General features: G+C 22.6%; 1 protein-coding gene across 2 annotated transcripts; it reads right to left on the bottom strand.

Annotated features, from left to right (window-relative positions):
- Positions 1-3,042: 3,042 nt before the first annotated feature.
- Positions 3,043-19,550, bottom strand: LOC122507327 (sodium/potassium-transporting ATPase subunit beta-1-interacting protein). Of its 2 annotated transcripts, none has more exons than XM_043619989.1 (6): positions 19,252-19,550; positions 17,549-17,686; positions 16,626-16,706; positions 14,546-14,737; positions 13,045-13,105; positions 3,043-3,957 (listed from the first exon to the last, which is right to left on the bottom strand). In XM_043619989.1, the coding sequence occupies exons 1-6, from the start codon at positions 19,303-19,305 to the stop codon at positions 3,200-3,202; spliced, it is 1,284 nt and encodes a 427-aa protein (XP_043475924.1). In that variant the 5' UTR covers positions 19,306-19,550; the 3' UTR covers positions 3,043-3,199. The 2 variants fall into 2 exon arrangements, with proteins under 2 accessions (XP_043475924.1, XP_043475925.1); XM_043619990.1 differs by lacking the exon at positions 3,043-3,957 and adding an exon at positions 8,709-9,986.
- Positions 19,551-20,137: the final 587 nt, after the last annotated feature.

Below are 20,137 nucleotides of genomic sequence, written 5' to 3'. Positions count from 1 at the left end.
AAAATTTTGTTGTAAAAATTAATTATGTATTAAAAAAGTCAGTCTCAAATTGAAAATATTTCGAAGAATCATGATATATAAAAAAAAACAATTCCTGAGTTTGGATTTTAAGGCATTTTTTTGTGCATTTTTCTCTCAAATAATCAAAAGAAGGCCTTCAATTTGAATTCATTGAGCAAAATTTTTTTTTGAAAACTGAATTAGAAATACAGAAAATATCTGTATTAATTTCTCTTGTCAGTCCTTTTTTTCTTTCTCTTCACAATAGCATTAAGTTTCGCTAAATTTAAAAATTTTTTTCAAAAATTTTACAAAACGATCATTATTTTTTTTTGTTTTTTTTTACTTATGTTAAACAAATTCTTTTTCCTTTTATTTTGAAAATCTACGAGATTTCAAATTATTACAATTTTTTTTAAATTCCTCATCAGAATTAAAAATCGATGCGTATAAAAAATTCACTTAATTCTTTTTATAAAAAAGATTATTACAGTTAAAAAAATTAACTGTATAGAATAACAAAATAGTTTTTAATCTTTTCGTTTTGTAAAAAAAAGATTCGAAATTTGTTTTTTTCGTATAAAAAATATTACATAATAAAAATACAAAAGTATTTTATAATCGAAAAAATCGCGTAGAAAAATTAAATTTATTGATATAAAAAAATATTTTTTCTAAATATAGAAGAAAAAGGGGGAAATTAAGTGAAAAATTTAACAGAGAAATATTGTGGGGACCTAATTTTTTTTCACGATTAATTCACTAGAAATTTAGTTTCCGATAAATTATTAAAATCGTCTATAATTTGATTTCTTACATTCAATTAATGTATATGTAGGATATGGCGGACGTACAAGTGACGTTACCGGAAGTGATACTAGAAATTTTTCTTTCCCAATTTTTTCAATAAATTCCTGAATTCTTCTTTTCTTGAAATTTTAATTTGTTTTTCTTCAATTGCAAATTATAGTAAAAAAAATAAACATAATATCAAACAACTAATAAAAAGATTAATGAACAAATAATAGAAAGAAACATAAAAATAAAATAAATAAAATAATTATTGATAAAAATATAGTCATACAAAATTTGCAAAAAAGAAATGAAAAAATAATATATAATAATAAATATATAAAGAAATAAAAAAGAAATTAAAAAAATAAGACATAAAAAATAATGAAAAGAAAATAAAAATTCAGGTAATTTGAAAATTGGAGTCAAAACTCTTGTATCTATTGCTATATTTTGAATAAACTACGAACTACTCAATACTTAAATTAAGTACCCTTTTTATACAAGAGTTTTTTTATTCCAAAAGTGTATCAGCAATTTCGATTCAATTTTAATTTTTTCATTCTTCAAATTCGTTCTTCAATTAAAAAAAATATTAAAATCATAGATATTTCCTTATTTTGGAAAATATTTTAATCAGTAAAATTCTATAATTTTCAATTCTGAAAACTTTTCAATGTTAAGTATTCAAATAGTTTCAATATTTCAAAGCAATAATTATTATAATTAAATCTTTTTTAATTATTCATGACAACTTTGAATTAAAATAATTTAATAAATTTGGTAGACAGTCAAATAAAATCAAGTGCAACTTCATTTTTCAAGAAAAGAGAGATTAATTTTATTTTTTTTACTTTGAAGAAATAAAAGCTGATATTATACGAATATTGATAAAAAAAATTATTTTAATTAAGAAACTATTTCAGTAACAAACTAAAAATTTTATATCGCTTTTTTATCAAATGCTAATCAACTTTTTACGATTTAAAGTAACAAAATTAAAATTGTTCACATTTTAATTACGAATTGATTGATTTGATTTCAAAAGATAAAAAATTATAAATAAGAGCAAAATTTTAATTGGCGAATTCGGTAAAATAAAAATTTCTGACTTCTAAAAATTCTGTCTTTTAAAATTCCTCCAAATTGAAATTTCGTACTTTTTAATAAAAAAAATTTTTTTTCTGATTTCCAAAAATTTGGCTTAGTAAAAATTCGGTTGAAAATTCAATTTTGATTTGCTGAAAGTAGAAATTTCTTTTTAGAAAAAATATAATTTAGTCACAAATTATTATTATTATTTGACTCAATTTTCATTCAAAATTTGAAAAAAATTGTTTTTTGATTCAATTTGAATTTAAATTCGAAAAAATTTAAATTATTGCAAATTGTAAAATTGATAAGAACTTTATAATTTTTTTTTGTCAAATATCAACTTTTCATTATTTAAAATAACAAAAATAAAATTGCACTCAAATTAATTATGATTTGATAGATTTAAAAATACAAAAAAATATGAACTAGAGCAAAATTTTCATTTTTGTCAAATTCGGTAAAACAAACATTTCTGACTTCTAAAACTTCGGTTGAAAATTAAATTACCATTTGTCAAAAGGCGAAATTTCCTTTTAGCAAAATTTTAATTTAATCAAAAGTTTATTTAAAATTTTTTTAAATTTGTCAAATTTGGTAAAATAAAAGTTTCTAAAAATTCGGTTTAAATATTAAATTTTCGTTTGTCAGAAGGCGAAATTTCTTCTTAGCAAAATTTTAATTTAGTCGCAAATTTTTATTTGACTCAATTTTGTCAAATTCGGTAAATCAAAAATTTCTAATTTTGAAAAATTTGACTATATAAAAATCCGGTTGAAAATAAAATTTTCATTTGCCCGAAGGCAAAATTTCTTTTTAGTTAAATTTTAATTTAATAGTAAATTTTTATTAGCGCAATTTTCATTTGCATTCGAAATACTTTTAAATAAAAAAAAAAGATTTTATAATAAAAATTAAAAGTTCCACGAAAAGTAGAATCAATTTTATTCTTTTTTAACTTTGAATAATTAAAAATCGAGTTTATAGGAATACTGATAAAATTTTTTTTAATTAAGACACAATTTCAGTAACAAACTAAAATTTGTATCGTTTCTTTATCAAGTAACAACTTTTTATGATTTGAAGTGACAAAAACAAAATTGGTCAAATTTTTAATTATGAATTGATTGCTTTGATTTCAAAATACGAAAATTATTTTTTAAAAAATTAGAAAATTAATTTGGACTAGTTTATTATTTGATGACTATAATAATAAAATTAGTCCAATTTCCTCGTTAAAATTAAATTAAAATAAAGAAGAAAAAGCTGATGCAGTTTTTGGAATATTCAACTCAATTGAAAACGGAGAGAAAATTTAAATCACGGTGTCCTGATAAGCTGGCGGTCCACTGAGGACAAATTGCCTCTGGCTTTGTCGTACAATATCAGTCCTCTGAGGAACTTGTGGAGTCGCACGAACACCATGATAATTACTGTAACTCGACCTCGCGCTAGCCGGTCGATTACTATAAATTTCATCAACATCTTCGGCGTTAATATTCTGCGTACTTGTCGGCTGGAATGTCGGATTACTTTGTCCCTGCCATTGTTTAATTTGTTGATTCCCCTGCCAATTGTCCGTTAGATTTCTCGTCGAACAACTCGCATCCCATTGGGGTAACTGTTGACTGGGGAAATTTGTACAATTCGAATAATTTGAATCCTGATTCCATAGAGTTGGCGTCGAAACTGCCATATTCATTGCCTCCGGTTGCCAATTGAGATTTCTCTCTCGCTCCCAATTATTCGCTATTCTATCGTAATTCAATGTGCCCTGCGATAATGACGAGACATTTTGATTTGTTAAATTGCTAATTGATGAATTTGCATAGAGACCCTCTTGTTGATCCATAATTCGATTGACGGGATTTTTTCTCCTCGATTGTCGTACTGAACTCCGTCGACTCGAACGACGTGTTCCGTCGCGCGATATCACCGAACGACGTTTCACACGACGCGGTGTCATTGGCTTTGGCGAAACACTCTCGTCCTGAATTGGCGGCTCCGGTTGGGAATATTCAATGCTGTACAATGGTCGTGGTTGTTTTTTCTTCTTCTTCTTCTTACTGTGTACTGTCGAAAAGAAATTTTTATTTTTATTTCTCCTTTCTGTTGTTATTTCCCTTTATCATGCCATAAAAAATTACAGCTCATTTCCCAAAAGAAATAAAAAATAAAAAAAGATGTAAATTACAAAAATACTAAAAGTAAAATTCAAAAATACTATTAGTAAAATACGAAAATATTAAAACTAAAATACAAAAAATACAAAATATCAATAATATTACTTATTTAGGCCTCGGATTGACTTTAAGGAGCAGAAACAATCGATTCAAGGTATACAAAAAAATCGAAAAAGTCGTTTATTATATTCAGAGTTATCAACAAAAAATTTAATTTTCTATTTCCTGACTTTTCCTTGATTTCCAGAAAATTTTTCAAATCAAAACTTTTTCAAATCTCATCCCAATAATAATTTAAATTCTAACTTTTTTGTAAAATTCAATTATTTTCAAAGAAGATTTGGATACTTTAAATATTTTCTTTTTCAAAAAACGCTATTACTTTTAAAAAATTGTAATAAAATTTACAATTGTAATTCTTCTATAATTCAATTATTTTCTTGAATTTCTAACTAAATTTATTCAGAAGTTTAATAATTTATAAAAATAAGTATTTCAATATTATTAAATATTATCCAGTGGAATTAAAAAAAAAAAATTAATTTCAAACCTCCTGAAATTGAAATAATTTTGATGAATTAATTCTTTTTCAATTCAATGATATAAAATTTGCTACTGTAGTTTCTCCAAAATTTTATTATTTTCAAGAATTTCCTGATATAAAAAAAAATGTTAACTTTTCTAAATAGTAATAACTTTGAATTAAAATTTTTTTATAAAATTCAATTACTTCTAAACCTTTTTCTTTTATATTTTACAATTTGTCTTTAAAACCACAATTATTTTTGAAAATTTTGATAAAAGTTCTTTAAATTAGAAAAATTGTTTTAAAAAGATTTTACGAAATTTCCATTTTTTGGAAACTTTTTTACTTTCGAGAATTCAATTATCTTCAAAAATTGGATTTTAAATTTTCTAAAAACCGAATCTTTAAGAATTTCTAAAATAAATTATTCAAAACTTCAAGAATTTTGTTAGAGAAATATTTAAATACTTATTGTTATTTAATTTTTAAATTTAAATTTTAAAGAATTTCAAATTCAAAACTTATTGAATAAAAATTATTTTTGAAAATTACAACTGTAATTCTTTCGAATTTCGATTATTTTCTAGAATTTTAAACTAAAATTATTTAAAAGTCTAATAAAGTTTAAAATTAAATATTTAAATTATTTTCTACTAAACTTTTATATCAATAATTGAAATGTTCAAGAATTTTTAACTTCAAATCTTCTTAAATTTAATTATTATTAAAAATTCTACTGTAACTTCTCAAAAAAAAGAAAAAAAATTTCACTTAAAATCCGTCTAAAATTTGTTTTTAATTCAATATTGTAAAAATCTCTAAAAAATACAGCTGTCATTTTTCGTAAATTCAACCTGTGGCAATTATTTTATTGCCAAAATTCATAAAAATTTTAAAACAAGTCTAACTCAAAAATTAATTTTAAAAAATATTTAAAACTAAATTTTTTAAATTTTTGTTGGAAAAAAATTTAAAAAATCACATTTTATCGAATGAGTCATACTATCCAAGGCCTGCTAATTAAAAATTAAATATTAAATGTACATCAATTAATTACATATTTTTTAGACCAAATGCTGACGTTTGTTTATTAATAAATAAAATAAATCTAAATTTCCAAAATTTTCTCAAAAAGTTAAATTCTGTCATTTTATAAATAACAAAAAATTTTCTTTTCCTATAAATATATAGAAATATTCTACCAAAAAAAGAGAAAAACTACAAATATAATTGAATGTCTACAAATAATGATTTACCAGAAACCAGAGAACATTTAATAAATAGAAAATTTGTTAAAGAGAGGAAAAAAATAGAGTGAAGGGTTAATAAATAAAAAAGCAAGCTCTAGTATTGTAATGCACATTTATTGTAGCCACTGAAATGATGTGTAAAGTGAGATACAATATAATTAAATAATTCAAAATACAACTCAAGATACATGTTTTTTCTACTTAATAAACTACGAAACAAAAAATTTCTCCAAAATCTATAAACGAAACAAATACTTTTTTTCCAAAATCACGCAGAGAATTTGAATTTTTCTACATTTTTTTTAAAATAAGGGATGAACTATTTATTTAACCCTTTCGCCAATAAACGATAACAAAAAATAACTACCAATTTTTTTAAATTTTCTCTCAAAAATAAATTTTTTTTTTCAATTTAAAAAATAAAAACTAAAATTTTTTATTTATTTTTTTCATTTTTTCAAATTTAACGTATATATAACCTTTTACTTTAAATATATTTATTCAATATTAATTTAACGTTTTATATTTATTTATTTATTGAATATATTGACTTTTAAAAAATTAAACATTTTTCGATTATAAAATATTCTTTTTAAAACTACTATTTAAATATATTTAGAAAAATAATTTGTTATTATTTTCCTAACGAAAGAGTTAAATTCGTACTACCATGCAATAAATAAACCGTGATGCTTAAATAACAAAAAAAAAAGAAAGTTCCTCTACTAAGAACCATAGCCCCTTAAATGCGAAATTACAATTTATTTTCGAAAACAAAACTATATTAAATATTCACTTGTCAAGACAATATCATTGGACAAATATTGTTGCAAGTAAATTTTTCGAAAGCTATATAACTGTGAAGAAAAACTTTTTTTTCACTCAATTATGCAATTTATTCAAAAAATAAAACTAAAAAATTATGCAAAATTTATCGTGTAATTCTTTGTAAAAAAAAGAAAAATTGCAGAATGAGTGTTATCTTTTTTTTCTTACTTTTTTTCTCTTATAATGTAAAAATTGAAGCACTCAATGCGGCTTTTTGACCATTTTTCTAAGTATCACAGTCTCTAAATATTCATTCAAGTCTATGCAACGCAACAAGACAATTACGTACTACAAAAAGAAAATATAAATAAAAATAGAAAAAAATAAAATGATTTTCGAAAAAATAACAAAAAGGGTCTATTTGACCATTATAATGGAAGATATTTTAGAATTATCTTGCTTTTATTTTAGAACCTAATACTATCGCAAAAGGGGAAAATAGAATATTTAATACTGGATGCGTAAATATTTTAATAAATTTTATTGAGTCGAATTTTCACTGAATCGAAAAAAAACTTTTACCAATGAACGAATTTTTTTTTACCTAATTTTCGAAAGCGGTTTTTAAATTCTAAGTTTTAGTTCAGTGGAATTTTGATTTATAATAATTTTTAATTAATTAATAGATTTGAATTTTGATTTTATTTAATAGAATTTCTATTTTTCAGTAAATTTTTAATCAAATTTTTTATTTAACAGAATTGGGAAAAATTTCCATTTGATAAAATAGAAGAAAAAAGAACGAAAGTTATTTAGAAAATTTTTTATTTAGTCGCAAAGTTCCATCAAAAATGGAATTTTTATTTTTAAATTTTTTATTTTAATTACTCAATTTTTATTTGGAAAATAAAATTTGGTAATAATAAAAATTATATTAAAAATTAGGTTAAGCAAAAATCCCCTTGAGAATTAAATTTCAATGTGTCAAGAACTGAAATTTTTATTCATTGGCAGAATTTTAATTGAGCCTTTTTTTAATGAAAAAATTTCTATTAGACTAAATTTTCATTTGAAAAGTTCGGTAATATAAGAATTTTGACAATAAAAAATTCTACTAAAGAGAAATTTCTATGACAATTAAATTTTCAAAATTGACAGAAACTTCAATTTAACACAAAATTAAATTTTTAAAAAATCCAATTAAAAATGAAAAAATTTCCCATTTAGACAGAAGTTTTATTTAGAAAAATTTACGTTCAAAATTTCGGATAAATGAAAATTGCGTTGAAAATGAAATTCGTATTAAACGATTTGATGAATTGTTCTTTAGTCTCAAACTTCCATAGAACTTGAATTTCTATTCAACCGAGTTTTTAATAAAGGAATTTTTATTTTAATAAAATTGTTATTTTATTCAATTTTTATTCGAAAAATTAGATAAAATAAATATTTGGTTAAATGAAAATTCCGTTGTCAATTAAATTTAAATGTTACAAAAGCAAAAATTTTTATTTGTCAAAATTTTATTTTAATCGCAATGTTCCATCAGAAATGTAATTTATTTATATTTTAACAGAATGTTTAAAAATGAAATTTTTATTTTAATAATTTTCATTTGGAAAATTCGTTAAAATAAAAATTCTAACTTGTATTCAAAATTCAGTTAAATGAAAATTGCATATTCAATTCAATTTCAATAAGACAAAAGCCAAACTTTTTATTTGTCAAAATTTTATTTTAATCGCAATGTTCTATTAGAAAAATGGAAAACTTTTCTATTAGACTAAATTTTAGTTTGAAAAATTCGATCATATAAAAATGTCGACAATAAAAAATTGGAGTAAATAAAAATTTCTATGGTAATTAAATTTCTATTTGACAAAATAAAAAATTTCAATTCAGCAGAATGTTAATTTCATCGCAGTTCTTCAATTAAAACGAGAAAAATTTTCTATTTGACTAACTTTCAATTAGGAAAATCAGTAAAATTAAAAAAATATGACTTAAAAATTTGGCTAAATGAAAATTTTATTTACAGTTTTCAAATTCAAAAATAAAAGAAAAATATTAAAATTTTCTCTAAATAGAAATTCTATTAACAATTAAATTTTCATTCGAAAAAAATGCGAAATATAAGAAAATCGCTTATTGTAATTTTTATAAAATTATAATTCGCTGTTTATTTCCTTTATATTTTCATGCGAAATGGAAATTCCACGAACATAATCTAAACAAAAAATCCACTCTCAATTAAAATTAAAGAAAAATAATTTGAATTATTCAATTTAAGAAAATATTCCTGCATCCTTTCAATATTATATATAAATATACAGGAAAACATACGATAGGGAAAGACATGTTGAAAATCTATAAATATTTGGCAAGAGTAGGAAATAGAAACAAAAAATTCGAAGACAAGTTTTTTTCTCTAAATTAAGCACAAAATATTCCCGACTCAAATGAACAAAAAAAAGCTAGGTAAAGAAACATAAAAAAATATTCCGTCAACAGTATTATTTACAGTGTTTTTTTTTGTCAGTTCGATAAAAATCTTGTATTAAGTCTTTGTTTATAACAATAATAATAATAATAGGTCTAAAAATATAAGCGATGTATAAATATAATTATTGTAATATATAGAAAACGTATTTCTTTTCTTTTCTTTTTCTCAAAAATTTGTGGCAAACATGGAAAGAGGTCGACTGTCTCTCTTACTCCTGTTAGCACCCTCACGTCTAGTTAAGCTGTGCTGCTGTTGCTGTTCAACAGCCAGTCTTGGATCAGAATAAAACGATCTTAAAGGCTGTTCACGTATGTAATCAGTGAAAATACGCGGCTTATTAATAGGAACTTTATTCTGTTTGCTCGTATTATTTCGATTTGATTTTGATTTTTGAGCAATCACTGGACTATATCTTGACGAGGAATTATAGTGATGTGATCGATGATTTTTTTTAAATTTACTACTACTACTACCGCCATCCTCCAATGAATCATATTCATTTATCGGTGACACGGGTCTTTGTAAATGATCAAATGGATTTGAATAATCATTCGAATAATCAATATATTCGAGATTTTGATTTTGATTACTTCGATTACTGCGAATTGTATTGTCATTTTTGAATAAATTATTATTATTATTATTGTTGTTGCTGTTGTTATTGTGATTTCGACCGCGACCTATACTATTAATGAGCTTTTCATTGGGTTTCGGGAAAGTCGATTGATGTGAACTAGTTGTGCCGGTTGAGAAGTTTTGATTGGAATTTTTATGGGAGTAGACAGGCGGTGGTAGTGCCGAGTAGCTAACGTACATTGGATGTAATGCCGTGTGTCCGGCCAAACCAAAGTCACCGCCTCCGACAAAGTCAACTGAAATTTACCCACATTCCTCTTTTATTCAATGTCAATTTTTTTTCTTCTATTTACAATACTTATTAAGAATTTTTTAAATAAAAAAAAAGAATTAATTTCTCGTGGCGAGGGAATATTTTTGTCTCTAATTTTCAATTAAGAACGAAAAATTTCAGAAATAAACATTAAATAATGATAATTAAATGAATATAGAAATTATAATTAACAATCACTATTAATAGATAATTGTTGATAAAAATAATAATTATTTAGAATTTGTTTTGCTTTTCGGTCATTCAATTTATTTTATTATTAACTAGCAAATGTTACGCGCGGAACGTGATCTTTAATTTATTATTATTATGCAAATTATAAAATTTTTAATTTTCAAATATGAATTTTTGAATAATTTCAGATTCGAACTTTAAAAAAATTCAATTTTTAACTAATTTACTAATTAATTTTTCTTGTTTATTAATTTAAAAAATTTTATTAAAAATTTTTCACAATCATTCAAATATTTTCATAAATAATAACATTGTTCGTAAGAATTCAATTATTTATATAAAAATGTAAAATTTTTTGCAAAAATTCAATTACTATTTTTAAACAAAATTTTAATACAATTTCACGAACGAATACAATTATTTTCTAAAATTTTAGAAACAATTCTATTATTTTTTTAAATAGTAAAATCTTGGAAAAAATTCAATTATTTTCAAAAAAATTTCACAAAAAGATTCAATTTTTTTCTTAATTCGTTATAAAATTTTTGCAAAAATTGAATTAAATTCAAAACAATCTCATAACAGAATCCAATTTCTTTCTTAATTCTTTACAAAAAATTTCAATAGAATTCAATTATTTTTAAGACAATTTTAATAAAATTTGATTAAAGAATTCAATTCTTTAAAATTTTTAATAATAACAGGGTGGCCGCAAGTCAGGGAAAAACTGGAAATCAGGGAAAAGTCAGGGAATTTTTAAAAATTCTTTAAAAGTCAGGGAATTTTGATCGAAAGAAAACAACAAATTAAAAAACTTTGATACTTAAATGTCAATTCAGTTTTTTATTTAGACGTTTTTGTAATATAGCTCATTATAATGGTGACGTCACATTTTTTATAAGTTTGGACCTTTTTACGGACATTTTAATGTAGAATATTAAATAATTCAAAAATTTGTTAGTCAGGGAAAATCAAAAATTAGTCAGGGAAAAATCAGGGAAAAGTCAGTGAATTTTGAAAATAAAATTTTGCGGCCACCCTGTAATATTTTTCGCAAAAATTCAATTATTTTCTAAAATTTTAATAAATCTTTCGAAACAATTCAATTATATTTATTAATAAAATTAATAAAAAAATAATAAAATTTTAATAAATCCTTCGAAACAATTCAATTATATTTATTAATAAAATTAATAAAATTCATTGCAAAAATTCAATTGCATTCAAAACAATTTCACAAAAGAAATCAATTTTTTTCTTAATTCGTTATAAAAGTTTTCAATAGAATTCAATTGCTTTCTATATAATAAATCCTTCGAAACAATTCAATTATATTTATAAATAGTAAAATTCATTGCAAAAATTCAATTATTTTTAACAAAATTTCACAAAAGAATTAAATTTTTTCTTGATTAATTATAAAATTTTTCGAAAGAATTAAATTTTTTTTAAATTTTAATAAAATTAAATGTTTAATTTCAATTATTAACAAACACGATTATTTTAAAAGTAATTATCAATAATAAAAAAAATTGACATCCAAAAAATACATCCTAATAAAAAATAATATATAATTGACTTTGTTTATTTTTCATTCATTTAAGAGAAATATTTTTTGAAATTAAACTTTACATATTTCGAAGTTTATTTATGAAATATTTCGTCATTTAAAATTTCTTTTTATCATAATTTCCAAAATAATTGATATTGTGGAGAATTGTATTTGTTTTTTCGCCAACACCAGAATTTTTTGTACCGAAAAGTAATCGATAAAAAATTGAGTAAAAGATTAATAGAAAATTAAAAGCTCGAAACTAATAAAAATTAAAATTTATAGTACACAAAAAACTTTGATATCCCACTACTACTGAATTTCATGCTTCATAGATAATAGTCATAGTTATAATAATAGCAATAGCAATGCGAAGCAATAATAATGAAAATAATTTAATAATTTTTAATTCATAACATAATTAATAATAATAATGCACAGGTAATAATAATATTAGCCGTAGGAATAATACCTAAAAGGAATAATAGTAATAATTTTATTAATTATAATAATGATAATAGCGACAATAATTATCATATAAAGAAAAGCGTGCAGATGAAATTTAGATAAGCGAAGCACTTACCAAAAAGGAGGATCAAATCCACCAATGAAATCAACTGTAACCGACAATCCCTCTTTTCAACAATTACTTCCAATTACCAAATAGTAAATTTGAATATTCAATATTTTGCCATTTTTTAAATTATTTGAAAATCGATAATTTCAATCGATTTTAATTTAGAATGGAACAAAATTTTAATTGACAATGAAAAGAAATTTCAATTTAGAATAAAAAAATTCAATGTAGTACATAAAAAAAATTTTCAATTTAGAATAGAAAGAAATTTTTAATTTTGAAAAATAATGTTCTTTTACAATTTTTTAAATTTTAAACAAATGATGAATTTTTTGTTTCAAAAGCGTTTGCTTTCAGCATGTTAATTTGTTATTTGAGAAGCTTTAGTAGCCACAATTTCTTTTTCAAGCTAAAGCTAAATTATTTGAAGGCACGATAGAGAAATCTTAATAATTTCTAATTTTAAATAATAAGAAAAAAATTTCAATTTTTCTGCTCCGTTTTTTTACGGAATAATTTATGAATATATTATTAAACAACGAATAAGCTTTTTCTGTGAAAAAAATTGTGCGAATGTGCTATTCTTCTAGTAATAGTGTGACACTTCTTTTTATACTCTTGTATAAAAATTATTTGTGTACTTACTTCAAAAATTAGTATTGACTATTTTTTTTTTATCGAAATTTAAGTAAAATTTGAAGTGAACATTTTACTACTCACAGCTATCGTCTTCTTCGAGAAAAACGCGGCTGAGACATATTCCACCCACGACTGCTATGACCTAAAACGAACAATTAATTAGAAAAAAAACTTAGTAGCGAAAAAAAATTTAAAGAGTAAAATGGGGGAAATTATTCTCAATTAACGAAGTTGAAGTGCACAACGTTGATAATCGAAAAAAATTTTTTCAATTTATTTGACCATCAATATTAAGAAATATTTAACAAATAATCAAATAAATTAAGAATGTAACAATTTTTTTCAAAAAAAAAAATATTTTCTAAATTAAATTTTAATTTTTAAATAAAAAATTACTCAATGAGTAATTGAACAATTCCACGTGAAACTATCATGTAAAAATTTGATTTAATTTAATTTTCCGCAATTGATTGAAACTCTGATAAATTGTTAAATCGAATTCAAAGGAAATTATCAATTATCTGATAAATTGTTGTTCTGCATAAAAGAATAAAATCGAAAAGTATTAAAATTCTTAAATATTAACGAATTAACTATGAAAGTAATAAAATCAAAAAAATATTAACTTTTTCAGTAATAAATTGTGCAAATTATGCGGATTGCAATTATGCTTTTTTAAGCGAAATTTTTAATTACAAATTTAATTGAAAATCTGTATAATTTCGACAAAGCTTGAGATTTTAATTTTTAAACAGTTCTTATATTGGATTTTTTGAGGACTTTTCAATGACAAAAATCTTTTTTCAAAGAAAGTTATTGATCCCTTTTTTATTGAAAAATATCTATTATTTCTCAATATTTACAAAAAACACTTCTTTTTCATTTTATTATCATTTTTACTGGAAAACTGAGATTCTTTCCAATAGAATATAAAAAAATGAAAGTGGGACAACAATATACTTTCGAGAAAATTAAAAAAAAAACATTTTAAACACTTTTTTTATTTTCTTCAAAACCATTGTTGTCCCACTTTCGTTTTGTTATATTTCATTGGAAAGAATCTCAGTTTTCCAGTGAAAATGATAATAGAATGAAATAAGAGGTGATTTTTTTGTAAAAATTGAAAAAAAAATTATTTTTGAATAAAAGGCCCGTGTAAGTAAATAAAAGGGTTAAACAATTTTTTTGAGAAAAGATTTTTGTCAGTGAAAATAATATAAAATGTACTTTAAAATTCACTAAATAAAAATAAAATCTATTTTTTTCAAATTGATCAGTTCGATTTAAAAATTTAAAAATATTCAAATTAAAAAGCAAAATTTTTATTAAAAATTGTAAAGAATTATTTATAATAGTTTATAATTTAAATTATTTTTAGAAAAATGTAAAAATTCTTAAATAATAATAATTGAATTAAATTTTAACGTATTACTATTTGTAAAGATCTCTTTAATTTAAAACAAAAAAACTAACTAAAAGTAGAATTTTTAGACTTTAATTAGATTTAAGAGAAGAAAGAATAGTTACAATTCTTTCGCTGGCAATTTTAAACAAAAAGAGAGGAATGAAATAAAAAACTTACAGCCAAGATACACTGAATGGACGCGTGTAAAATTTCGATTACTTCATATTCTAATATACAACCAGTGACATTGGTGGGTCGTGCTGGTCGAAAAAATTCTGGTTCAATATTGTCATAAATTGGTTTACATCCTGGTCCATTAGCCAGCCACCAGGAAAAGCTGCCAGTACCAAAATTCAGTAAATCACTTTTCTGAAATCAAGTTGAAAGAAACAAGAAATGTCAGTCACATATAATATGTAAATTCCGTAATAATAGAAAAAAAATTGGTAAATTGACAAGGACGAATGTATACAATTTGAAAAAGTTAATTCTACATAAATCTAAATTACTGCTTCTATTGTTTCAATGATTCACCTCAACATGCATGATAAAAACAATCAGAATGAAGTAATCTCTAATATTAAAACTTGTCTATCGAAATTAAAACGTAAAATATAATTGTCAAGGTAGACAAATGAAAAATTATTTTTTAATACAATTGTAAAAATTAATTAAACAATAAGATATGAATTTTAATGTTTTTATTTATGACAAACAATATTTTTCTTGGACTTTGTTTTTTGAACTTTTTTATTTTCTTACTTTATATTCTATTTTCGCAAACTTTTATTTTCGTTTTATTTTTATTTCTCTATTTTTATTTTTGTACTTTATATTTTATTTTTCTATTATCAGGCCACAGATCGACTTTAAGGGGCAAAAAAAATCGAAAAAGTCGTTTTATTTAATTCAGTGTTGTCACAAAAATTCTATTTTGTATTTCCCTGACCTTTCACTGACTTCTAAATTCAATTATTCAAAACTTGAATAATTTTGTTAAATAAATATTTAAATACTTATTTGTTTTTTTACAGGAAATAAAATTCCTTCCAAAATTCAATTATTTTTTTAACTAAATTTCATCTCTAAATCAATTATTTAAATCCAAAAATTCAATTTTTTATAACAATGGTTTATTTTAAAAAGTTATTAAGGTATAATATAAAAATCTAATAATAATAATTGAAATTTGATAAATACTTTTAAAATTAAAAGAATTTTTGAAAAATATAAAAAAATTTTAAAGAATTTTAATTAAAAAATAAAATGAACATGTTTTTTCCAAAATTTAATTAAGTCTGAAAAATTAAATTTTTAGAAATATTCATTTACTTGTTCGAAGATAATTGATTGTTAAAAAATTATGATAAAACATTTCTAAGAATTAGTTTTTTAAAAATATTGTACTGCAATTTTTTAAAAATAATTGAATTTCTTTAAAGAATTTCTCAAAATTTCTGTAAGTTAGAGAAAACTAATAAATTTTTTTTGAAGAATTTTAATTAAAAATTTTGAACATAATTGTGTTCTCCAAAGTGTTAAAAATAATTTAATTAATTAAAATTACTTTTTAGAAGCAAATTTTCATTAATTTTCATTTTTAAATTTACACTTGAAAATTTTTGATTATTATTGAGAATTTAATTATTTTAAAAATTTGCAATTAAAATTCTTCAAAAGTTGTTTTTTAAGAATTGTAGTAAAATACTTTTAAAAAAAACTATTTTCAATTAAATTTTACAAAATTTCAATTATTCTAAAATTCTTTAATTATACAAACATTTTAAAAATTTTATTATCGTAAAAAAATTATTCAAAAATATAATTTTGAAAAATTTGTCTACAGTTTTTTTTCACACTATAAAAATCAAAATAAGTTGCATTTTATACTAAAAATTGTGGTATTTTATTGCAACATTTGGAAAAAAGTCAAAAAAAATTGCAATTTTTTGAAAATAAGTCGAAAAAAGTCGCATTTTTTGAAGATAGTCAAAAAAAGTCTTAATATCCGAGGCCTGTATTATGTATTTTATTTTTTACTTCCATATTTTGTTTTATTTCTCTATATTTTCTATTTTATTTTTACATTTTTATTCTTTCGGTATATTTACGTTTCAAATTAATTTTTTTTCAAATATAATATTCCTTCAATTTTCCTCCATTTGTCACTATTAGAAAATGTTTCCATTTTAGTTTTCAAAGAGGGGTCAGTTAAATATAATTAAATAAAGTAAATAAGTAAATCAAGGTAATTTACCTTATCTAAAACACCAGCACTGACGTAGAAACAAATTACAAATATGTTCCATCCCAGCCAAAGAATATTCCAAATACAGTACTGAAAAAAATAGTTTAATTAATTTCTAAATTTCTAAATTTATCCATTTTGCGTTATATTTTAATTTCTGATATTATTTGGAAAAAATACAAAAATTTTGAAATAATTTTTATCAGTTAACTATGTTGACAGAATTATTTTATTTTTATCATTATTATAAAATAATGATAAAAATAAAATAATTCAATTTATACTAAATATTTAATTCAGAATATTATTAATTATTTCGATGCTATTTATATAATATAATTAAATAATAATGAATCTAGTAAAATATACTAACAAATAATATATATAAAATAGAATATAATATAAAAATTAATATTTACCTATAGAATTTTTACTATTTTTTTAAAATTAAACTAGTAAATTAAAAATTATTTAAAATTTAAATTATAAGATTTTATATTTAAGAAATAAAAATAAAATTCATTATAAAATTATCATTATTGTAAAAAAAAATGCAATTATAATACAAGGTAATACTTTCAAATTAAAATTACATAATTTAAAATAAAATATTAAATTTATCAATTATTTATCTTGCAGTGTAGAGGAATTTTCATTACTCATACGTGTAATATTTATTCATTGCTTTCCTTTTATTCCTTCCTTCCTTTTTTTATAAATAAATAATGGATCACTTTCGAGTGAAATTATAAATTTTCAAATGAGCACCTGCCATGGTCTGATGATCAGGGAAGAGTCTCGTTATATCTCTCTAATCCATCTCTCATACAATCAGCGAAGAGAAAGTGTATATGCAATACTAATTACAGAATGAATCTCATTTTCAAAAAAAAAAAAAAAATAGCAAATGGAGAAATTAGGAAAATATTTACCGATATAATGTATTTAGGACGATATTGAAAGGCTCCGAAAAATCCGAGAATCACGAAAATCAAGTTGAAAAAATTGACCAGTATCGGGATCCACATAAATCCCAGAAAGTCGAAGACTTGTCGCTCGATGGTAGTGATCTGTAAATAAAAATTTATTTTTCAATTAAAAATTAAATTAAAAAAAATTTTTTAATTGTAAAATATAAACTCTTATGTGTTAGATATATGACGATTTATTAAAATCATCTTTTCTTCGAGGGGGGATCATCTTTGTAAATTGTAAGTGATAATTTACCTAATTTAGTGTAATTGTTCTGTGTTCTAAATAACTTGTTTAATTATTATTGTGTCGGGCAATTTGAGTCTTTATGAGATGATCGTGCACTTTGTAATAAGAAGTCAGAATTATCTCGCACTTTAAATTTGATAATATAATTCGCGAGTAAATGGAGAATAAAATTTTTAAAAATCATTCCAATAAAAATTGTTCCTAACTCGAGATTATTTAGATCAATTTTTTGTTTAATTCTAAAAAATACTTCCTGAAAAGATTGTCATAGACTATATAATAATATTAAATTTTCTCAAGTGTAAAGAGATTAGAGAGCTCAATCGAGGTCAAGTGAAAATCTAAGCAAAAATGGCAATACTGGAAAAGTTGTAGATTTCATTAAAACCAGATCATTGCACAATATGTGAAAATTACGCAAAAGAAATTAATCACTTGAAAATTTATATCTAATAACTAAGAAATACAAATTTATTCTAAAATAGAATAAAAATATCTTTAATTTTTCCCCCCAAAAAAAAGGAAAAAAGACCGATGAACTTAATCGAGGTCGAGAGAAATTACTTATAGCAAAAAAATTGTAACTTCCAACAATAATTATCCTCATTACCGAACGATAATTAAAAAAACAAGTCAACGCGAGAACGCGACTCTTCCTTTTTTTTACAATTTTTTCTTACACGTGTTTTATTATCATCGATCTTATCTTTCACATTTTTATGCTCCCACGAATCATAAAACCTATTCAAACATTTTACGATCCAAACTTTCAAACTAAAGATCTTTGGAAAATTAAAAAAAAGAAAAGAAAACAGAAACTATTGCCGCAGAAATAAGCGGATGATAAGTGGTAAGAACGTAAATTTTCTTTAATCTCAATTTAAGATCATTTTAATCGGTTAATTTAAATTTAAAGTTATGTAAACAAACTATTGGGTGATATTATTTATATCACCACAAGACTTAACCAAGAAAATCGAGGTCGTTTTAAAATTTACAGCGGAAACTCACAACCGCTTTTAATCAGGTTTTACCACTTTTAACATAAAAAAGAATGTAAAAAAAATCTGAAAAAGCAAGAAATGGACAACGACTACCTTAAACGGATCGATACAGTAAAGAATCCTTTGTCATCAAGATAAGAATGCACTCATTACTTTCTCACGAGTCCTGTATGTTACCCTATTCAACTTTCAAAGAATCGCGTGAATCACGCAAAGCTGGAAAGATGTATATTATAAAGACATTGTCTCTTCTCTTAAAAAAATTGTTTTCCTGATCATATGAGAGAAAATATAAACATCGTTTATAATTGAATCCAAAGTCGATACGATCAATAAATTTCTATCGTCTTGCTTTTATACATTAGAAGAAGAAAACACTTGAAATATTTGAAAAAGAAAAATTAACTTACAAGTTGTAGAATGCATAATGTCAATAGAAAATATCTTCTGCTGCAAATTCCCATGTCATTTGGACAAAAAGATGATGCTCTTCTACGAGGCCCCAAGAATTATATTCTCGAAATTTTGAGGTTAACAATTTTTTCACTAACACACTGCATCGTATTTTTAGTCTACCGCGTTCCGATGCATCGCCATTTTTTCTTAACACACTGCACTTGTTAACTTGTTGTTACGCTTTTCGTGGGTGCTTGAATGCAACCTGGCATCATGGTTCCATAAATGATGCCTCTTACTACTACTACTACTATACGAGGTTACGGAGTCCAATATGATTATCAACGCGCAAGCGTTAATTTGACTCACAACGTTTATAACCATTCGGCGGGGAAATTTAAACAAACTTTTTCAATTTCATTCGAAAAAAACATATTTTTTATACACTTGAAACTCTGTAATTTTAAATAATTCGAAAAAATAGAATTTTCTTCTTAATTTTAGTTATTTTTGATCACAATTCAAAAAAAAAAATGTATAGATATAGAGAATTTGAAAGGTAGGCAAGGTTGCCAACTTATTTTCACCTTCAGTTTGTTTTATTCTATGCAATCCAGCAGGCGAAAAAAATTAAATCTATTGGTAACACTGATTATTTCTCTGGGATTTACAAGAATAGCAAGGATTTAAAAAATAATTTCAAATGGTTTTACTTTTAAAATGTTTCGAATTATTTGATATGATTTATTTGAAAAATTTATAAAGAATAAAAAGAGGAAACATTAATAATTCTCAAAAAGGGAAGTATATATTTAAAATTATTAAAAATGAATATCGTTTCCAGAGAAATTTAAATTGTCATGTGCGCCTGTAGAGAAGCAATTTCAGTACAACACTGTC

The sequence above is a fragment of the Leptopilina heterotoma genome, unplaced genomic scaffold (assembly GCF_015476425.1).
Source record: "Leptopilina heterotoma isolate Lh14 unplaced genomic scaffold, ASM1547642v1 Lhet_46, whole genome shotgun sequence".
NCBI lineage: Eukaryota > Metazoa > Arthropoda > Insecta > Hymenoptera > Figitidae > Leptopilina > Leptopilina heterotoma.
The sequence above is the reverse complement of the archived record's forward strand: the minus strand, read 5'-3'. Positions and strand labels throughout refer to the sequence as shown.

Bases quoted from the DNA above. Each gene is read 5' to 3' on its own strand.
- LOC122507327 (XM_043619989.1), bottom strand. From the start codon at position 19,305: ATGGGAATTTGCAGCAGAAGATATTTTCTATTGACATTATGCATTCTA. The intron at 17,687-19,251 runs GTAAGTTAATTT...TTTTATTTACAG, and splicing joins CATTATGCATTCTACAACTT to ATCACTACCATCGAGCGACA. The intron at 3,958-13,044 runs GTGAGTAGTAAA...TCTTTTCGACAG, and splicing joins TCTCGAAGAAGACGATAGCT to TACACAGTAAGAAGAAGAAG.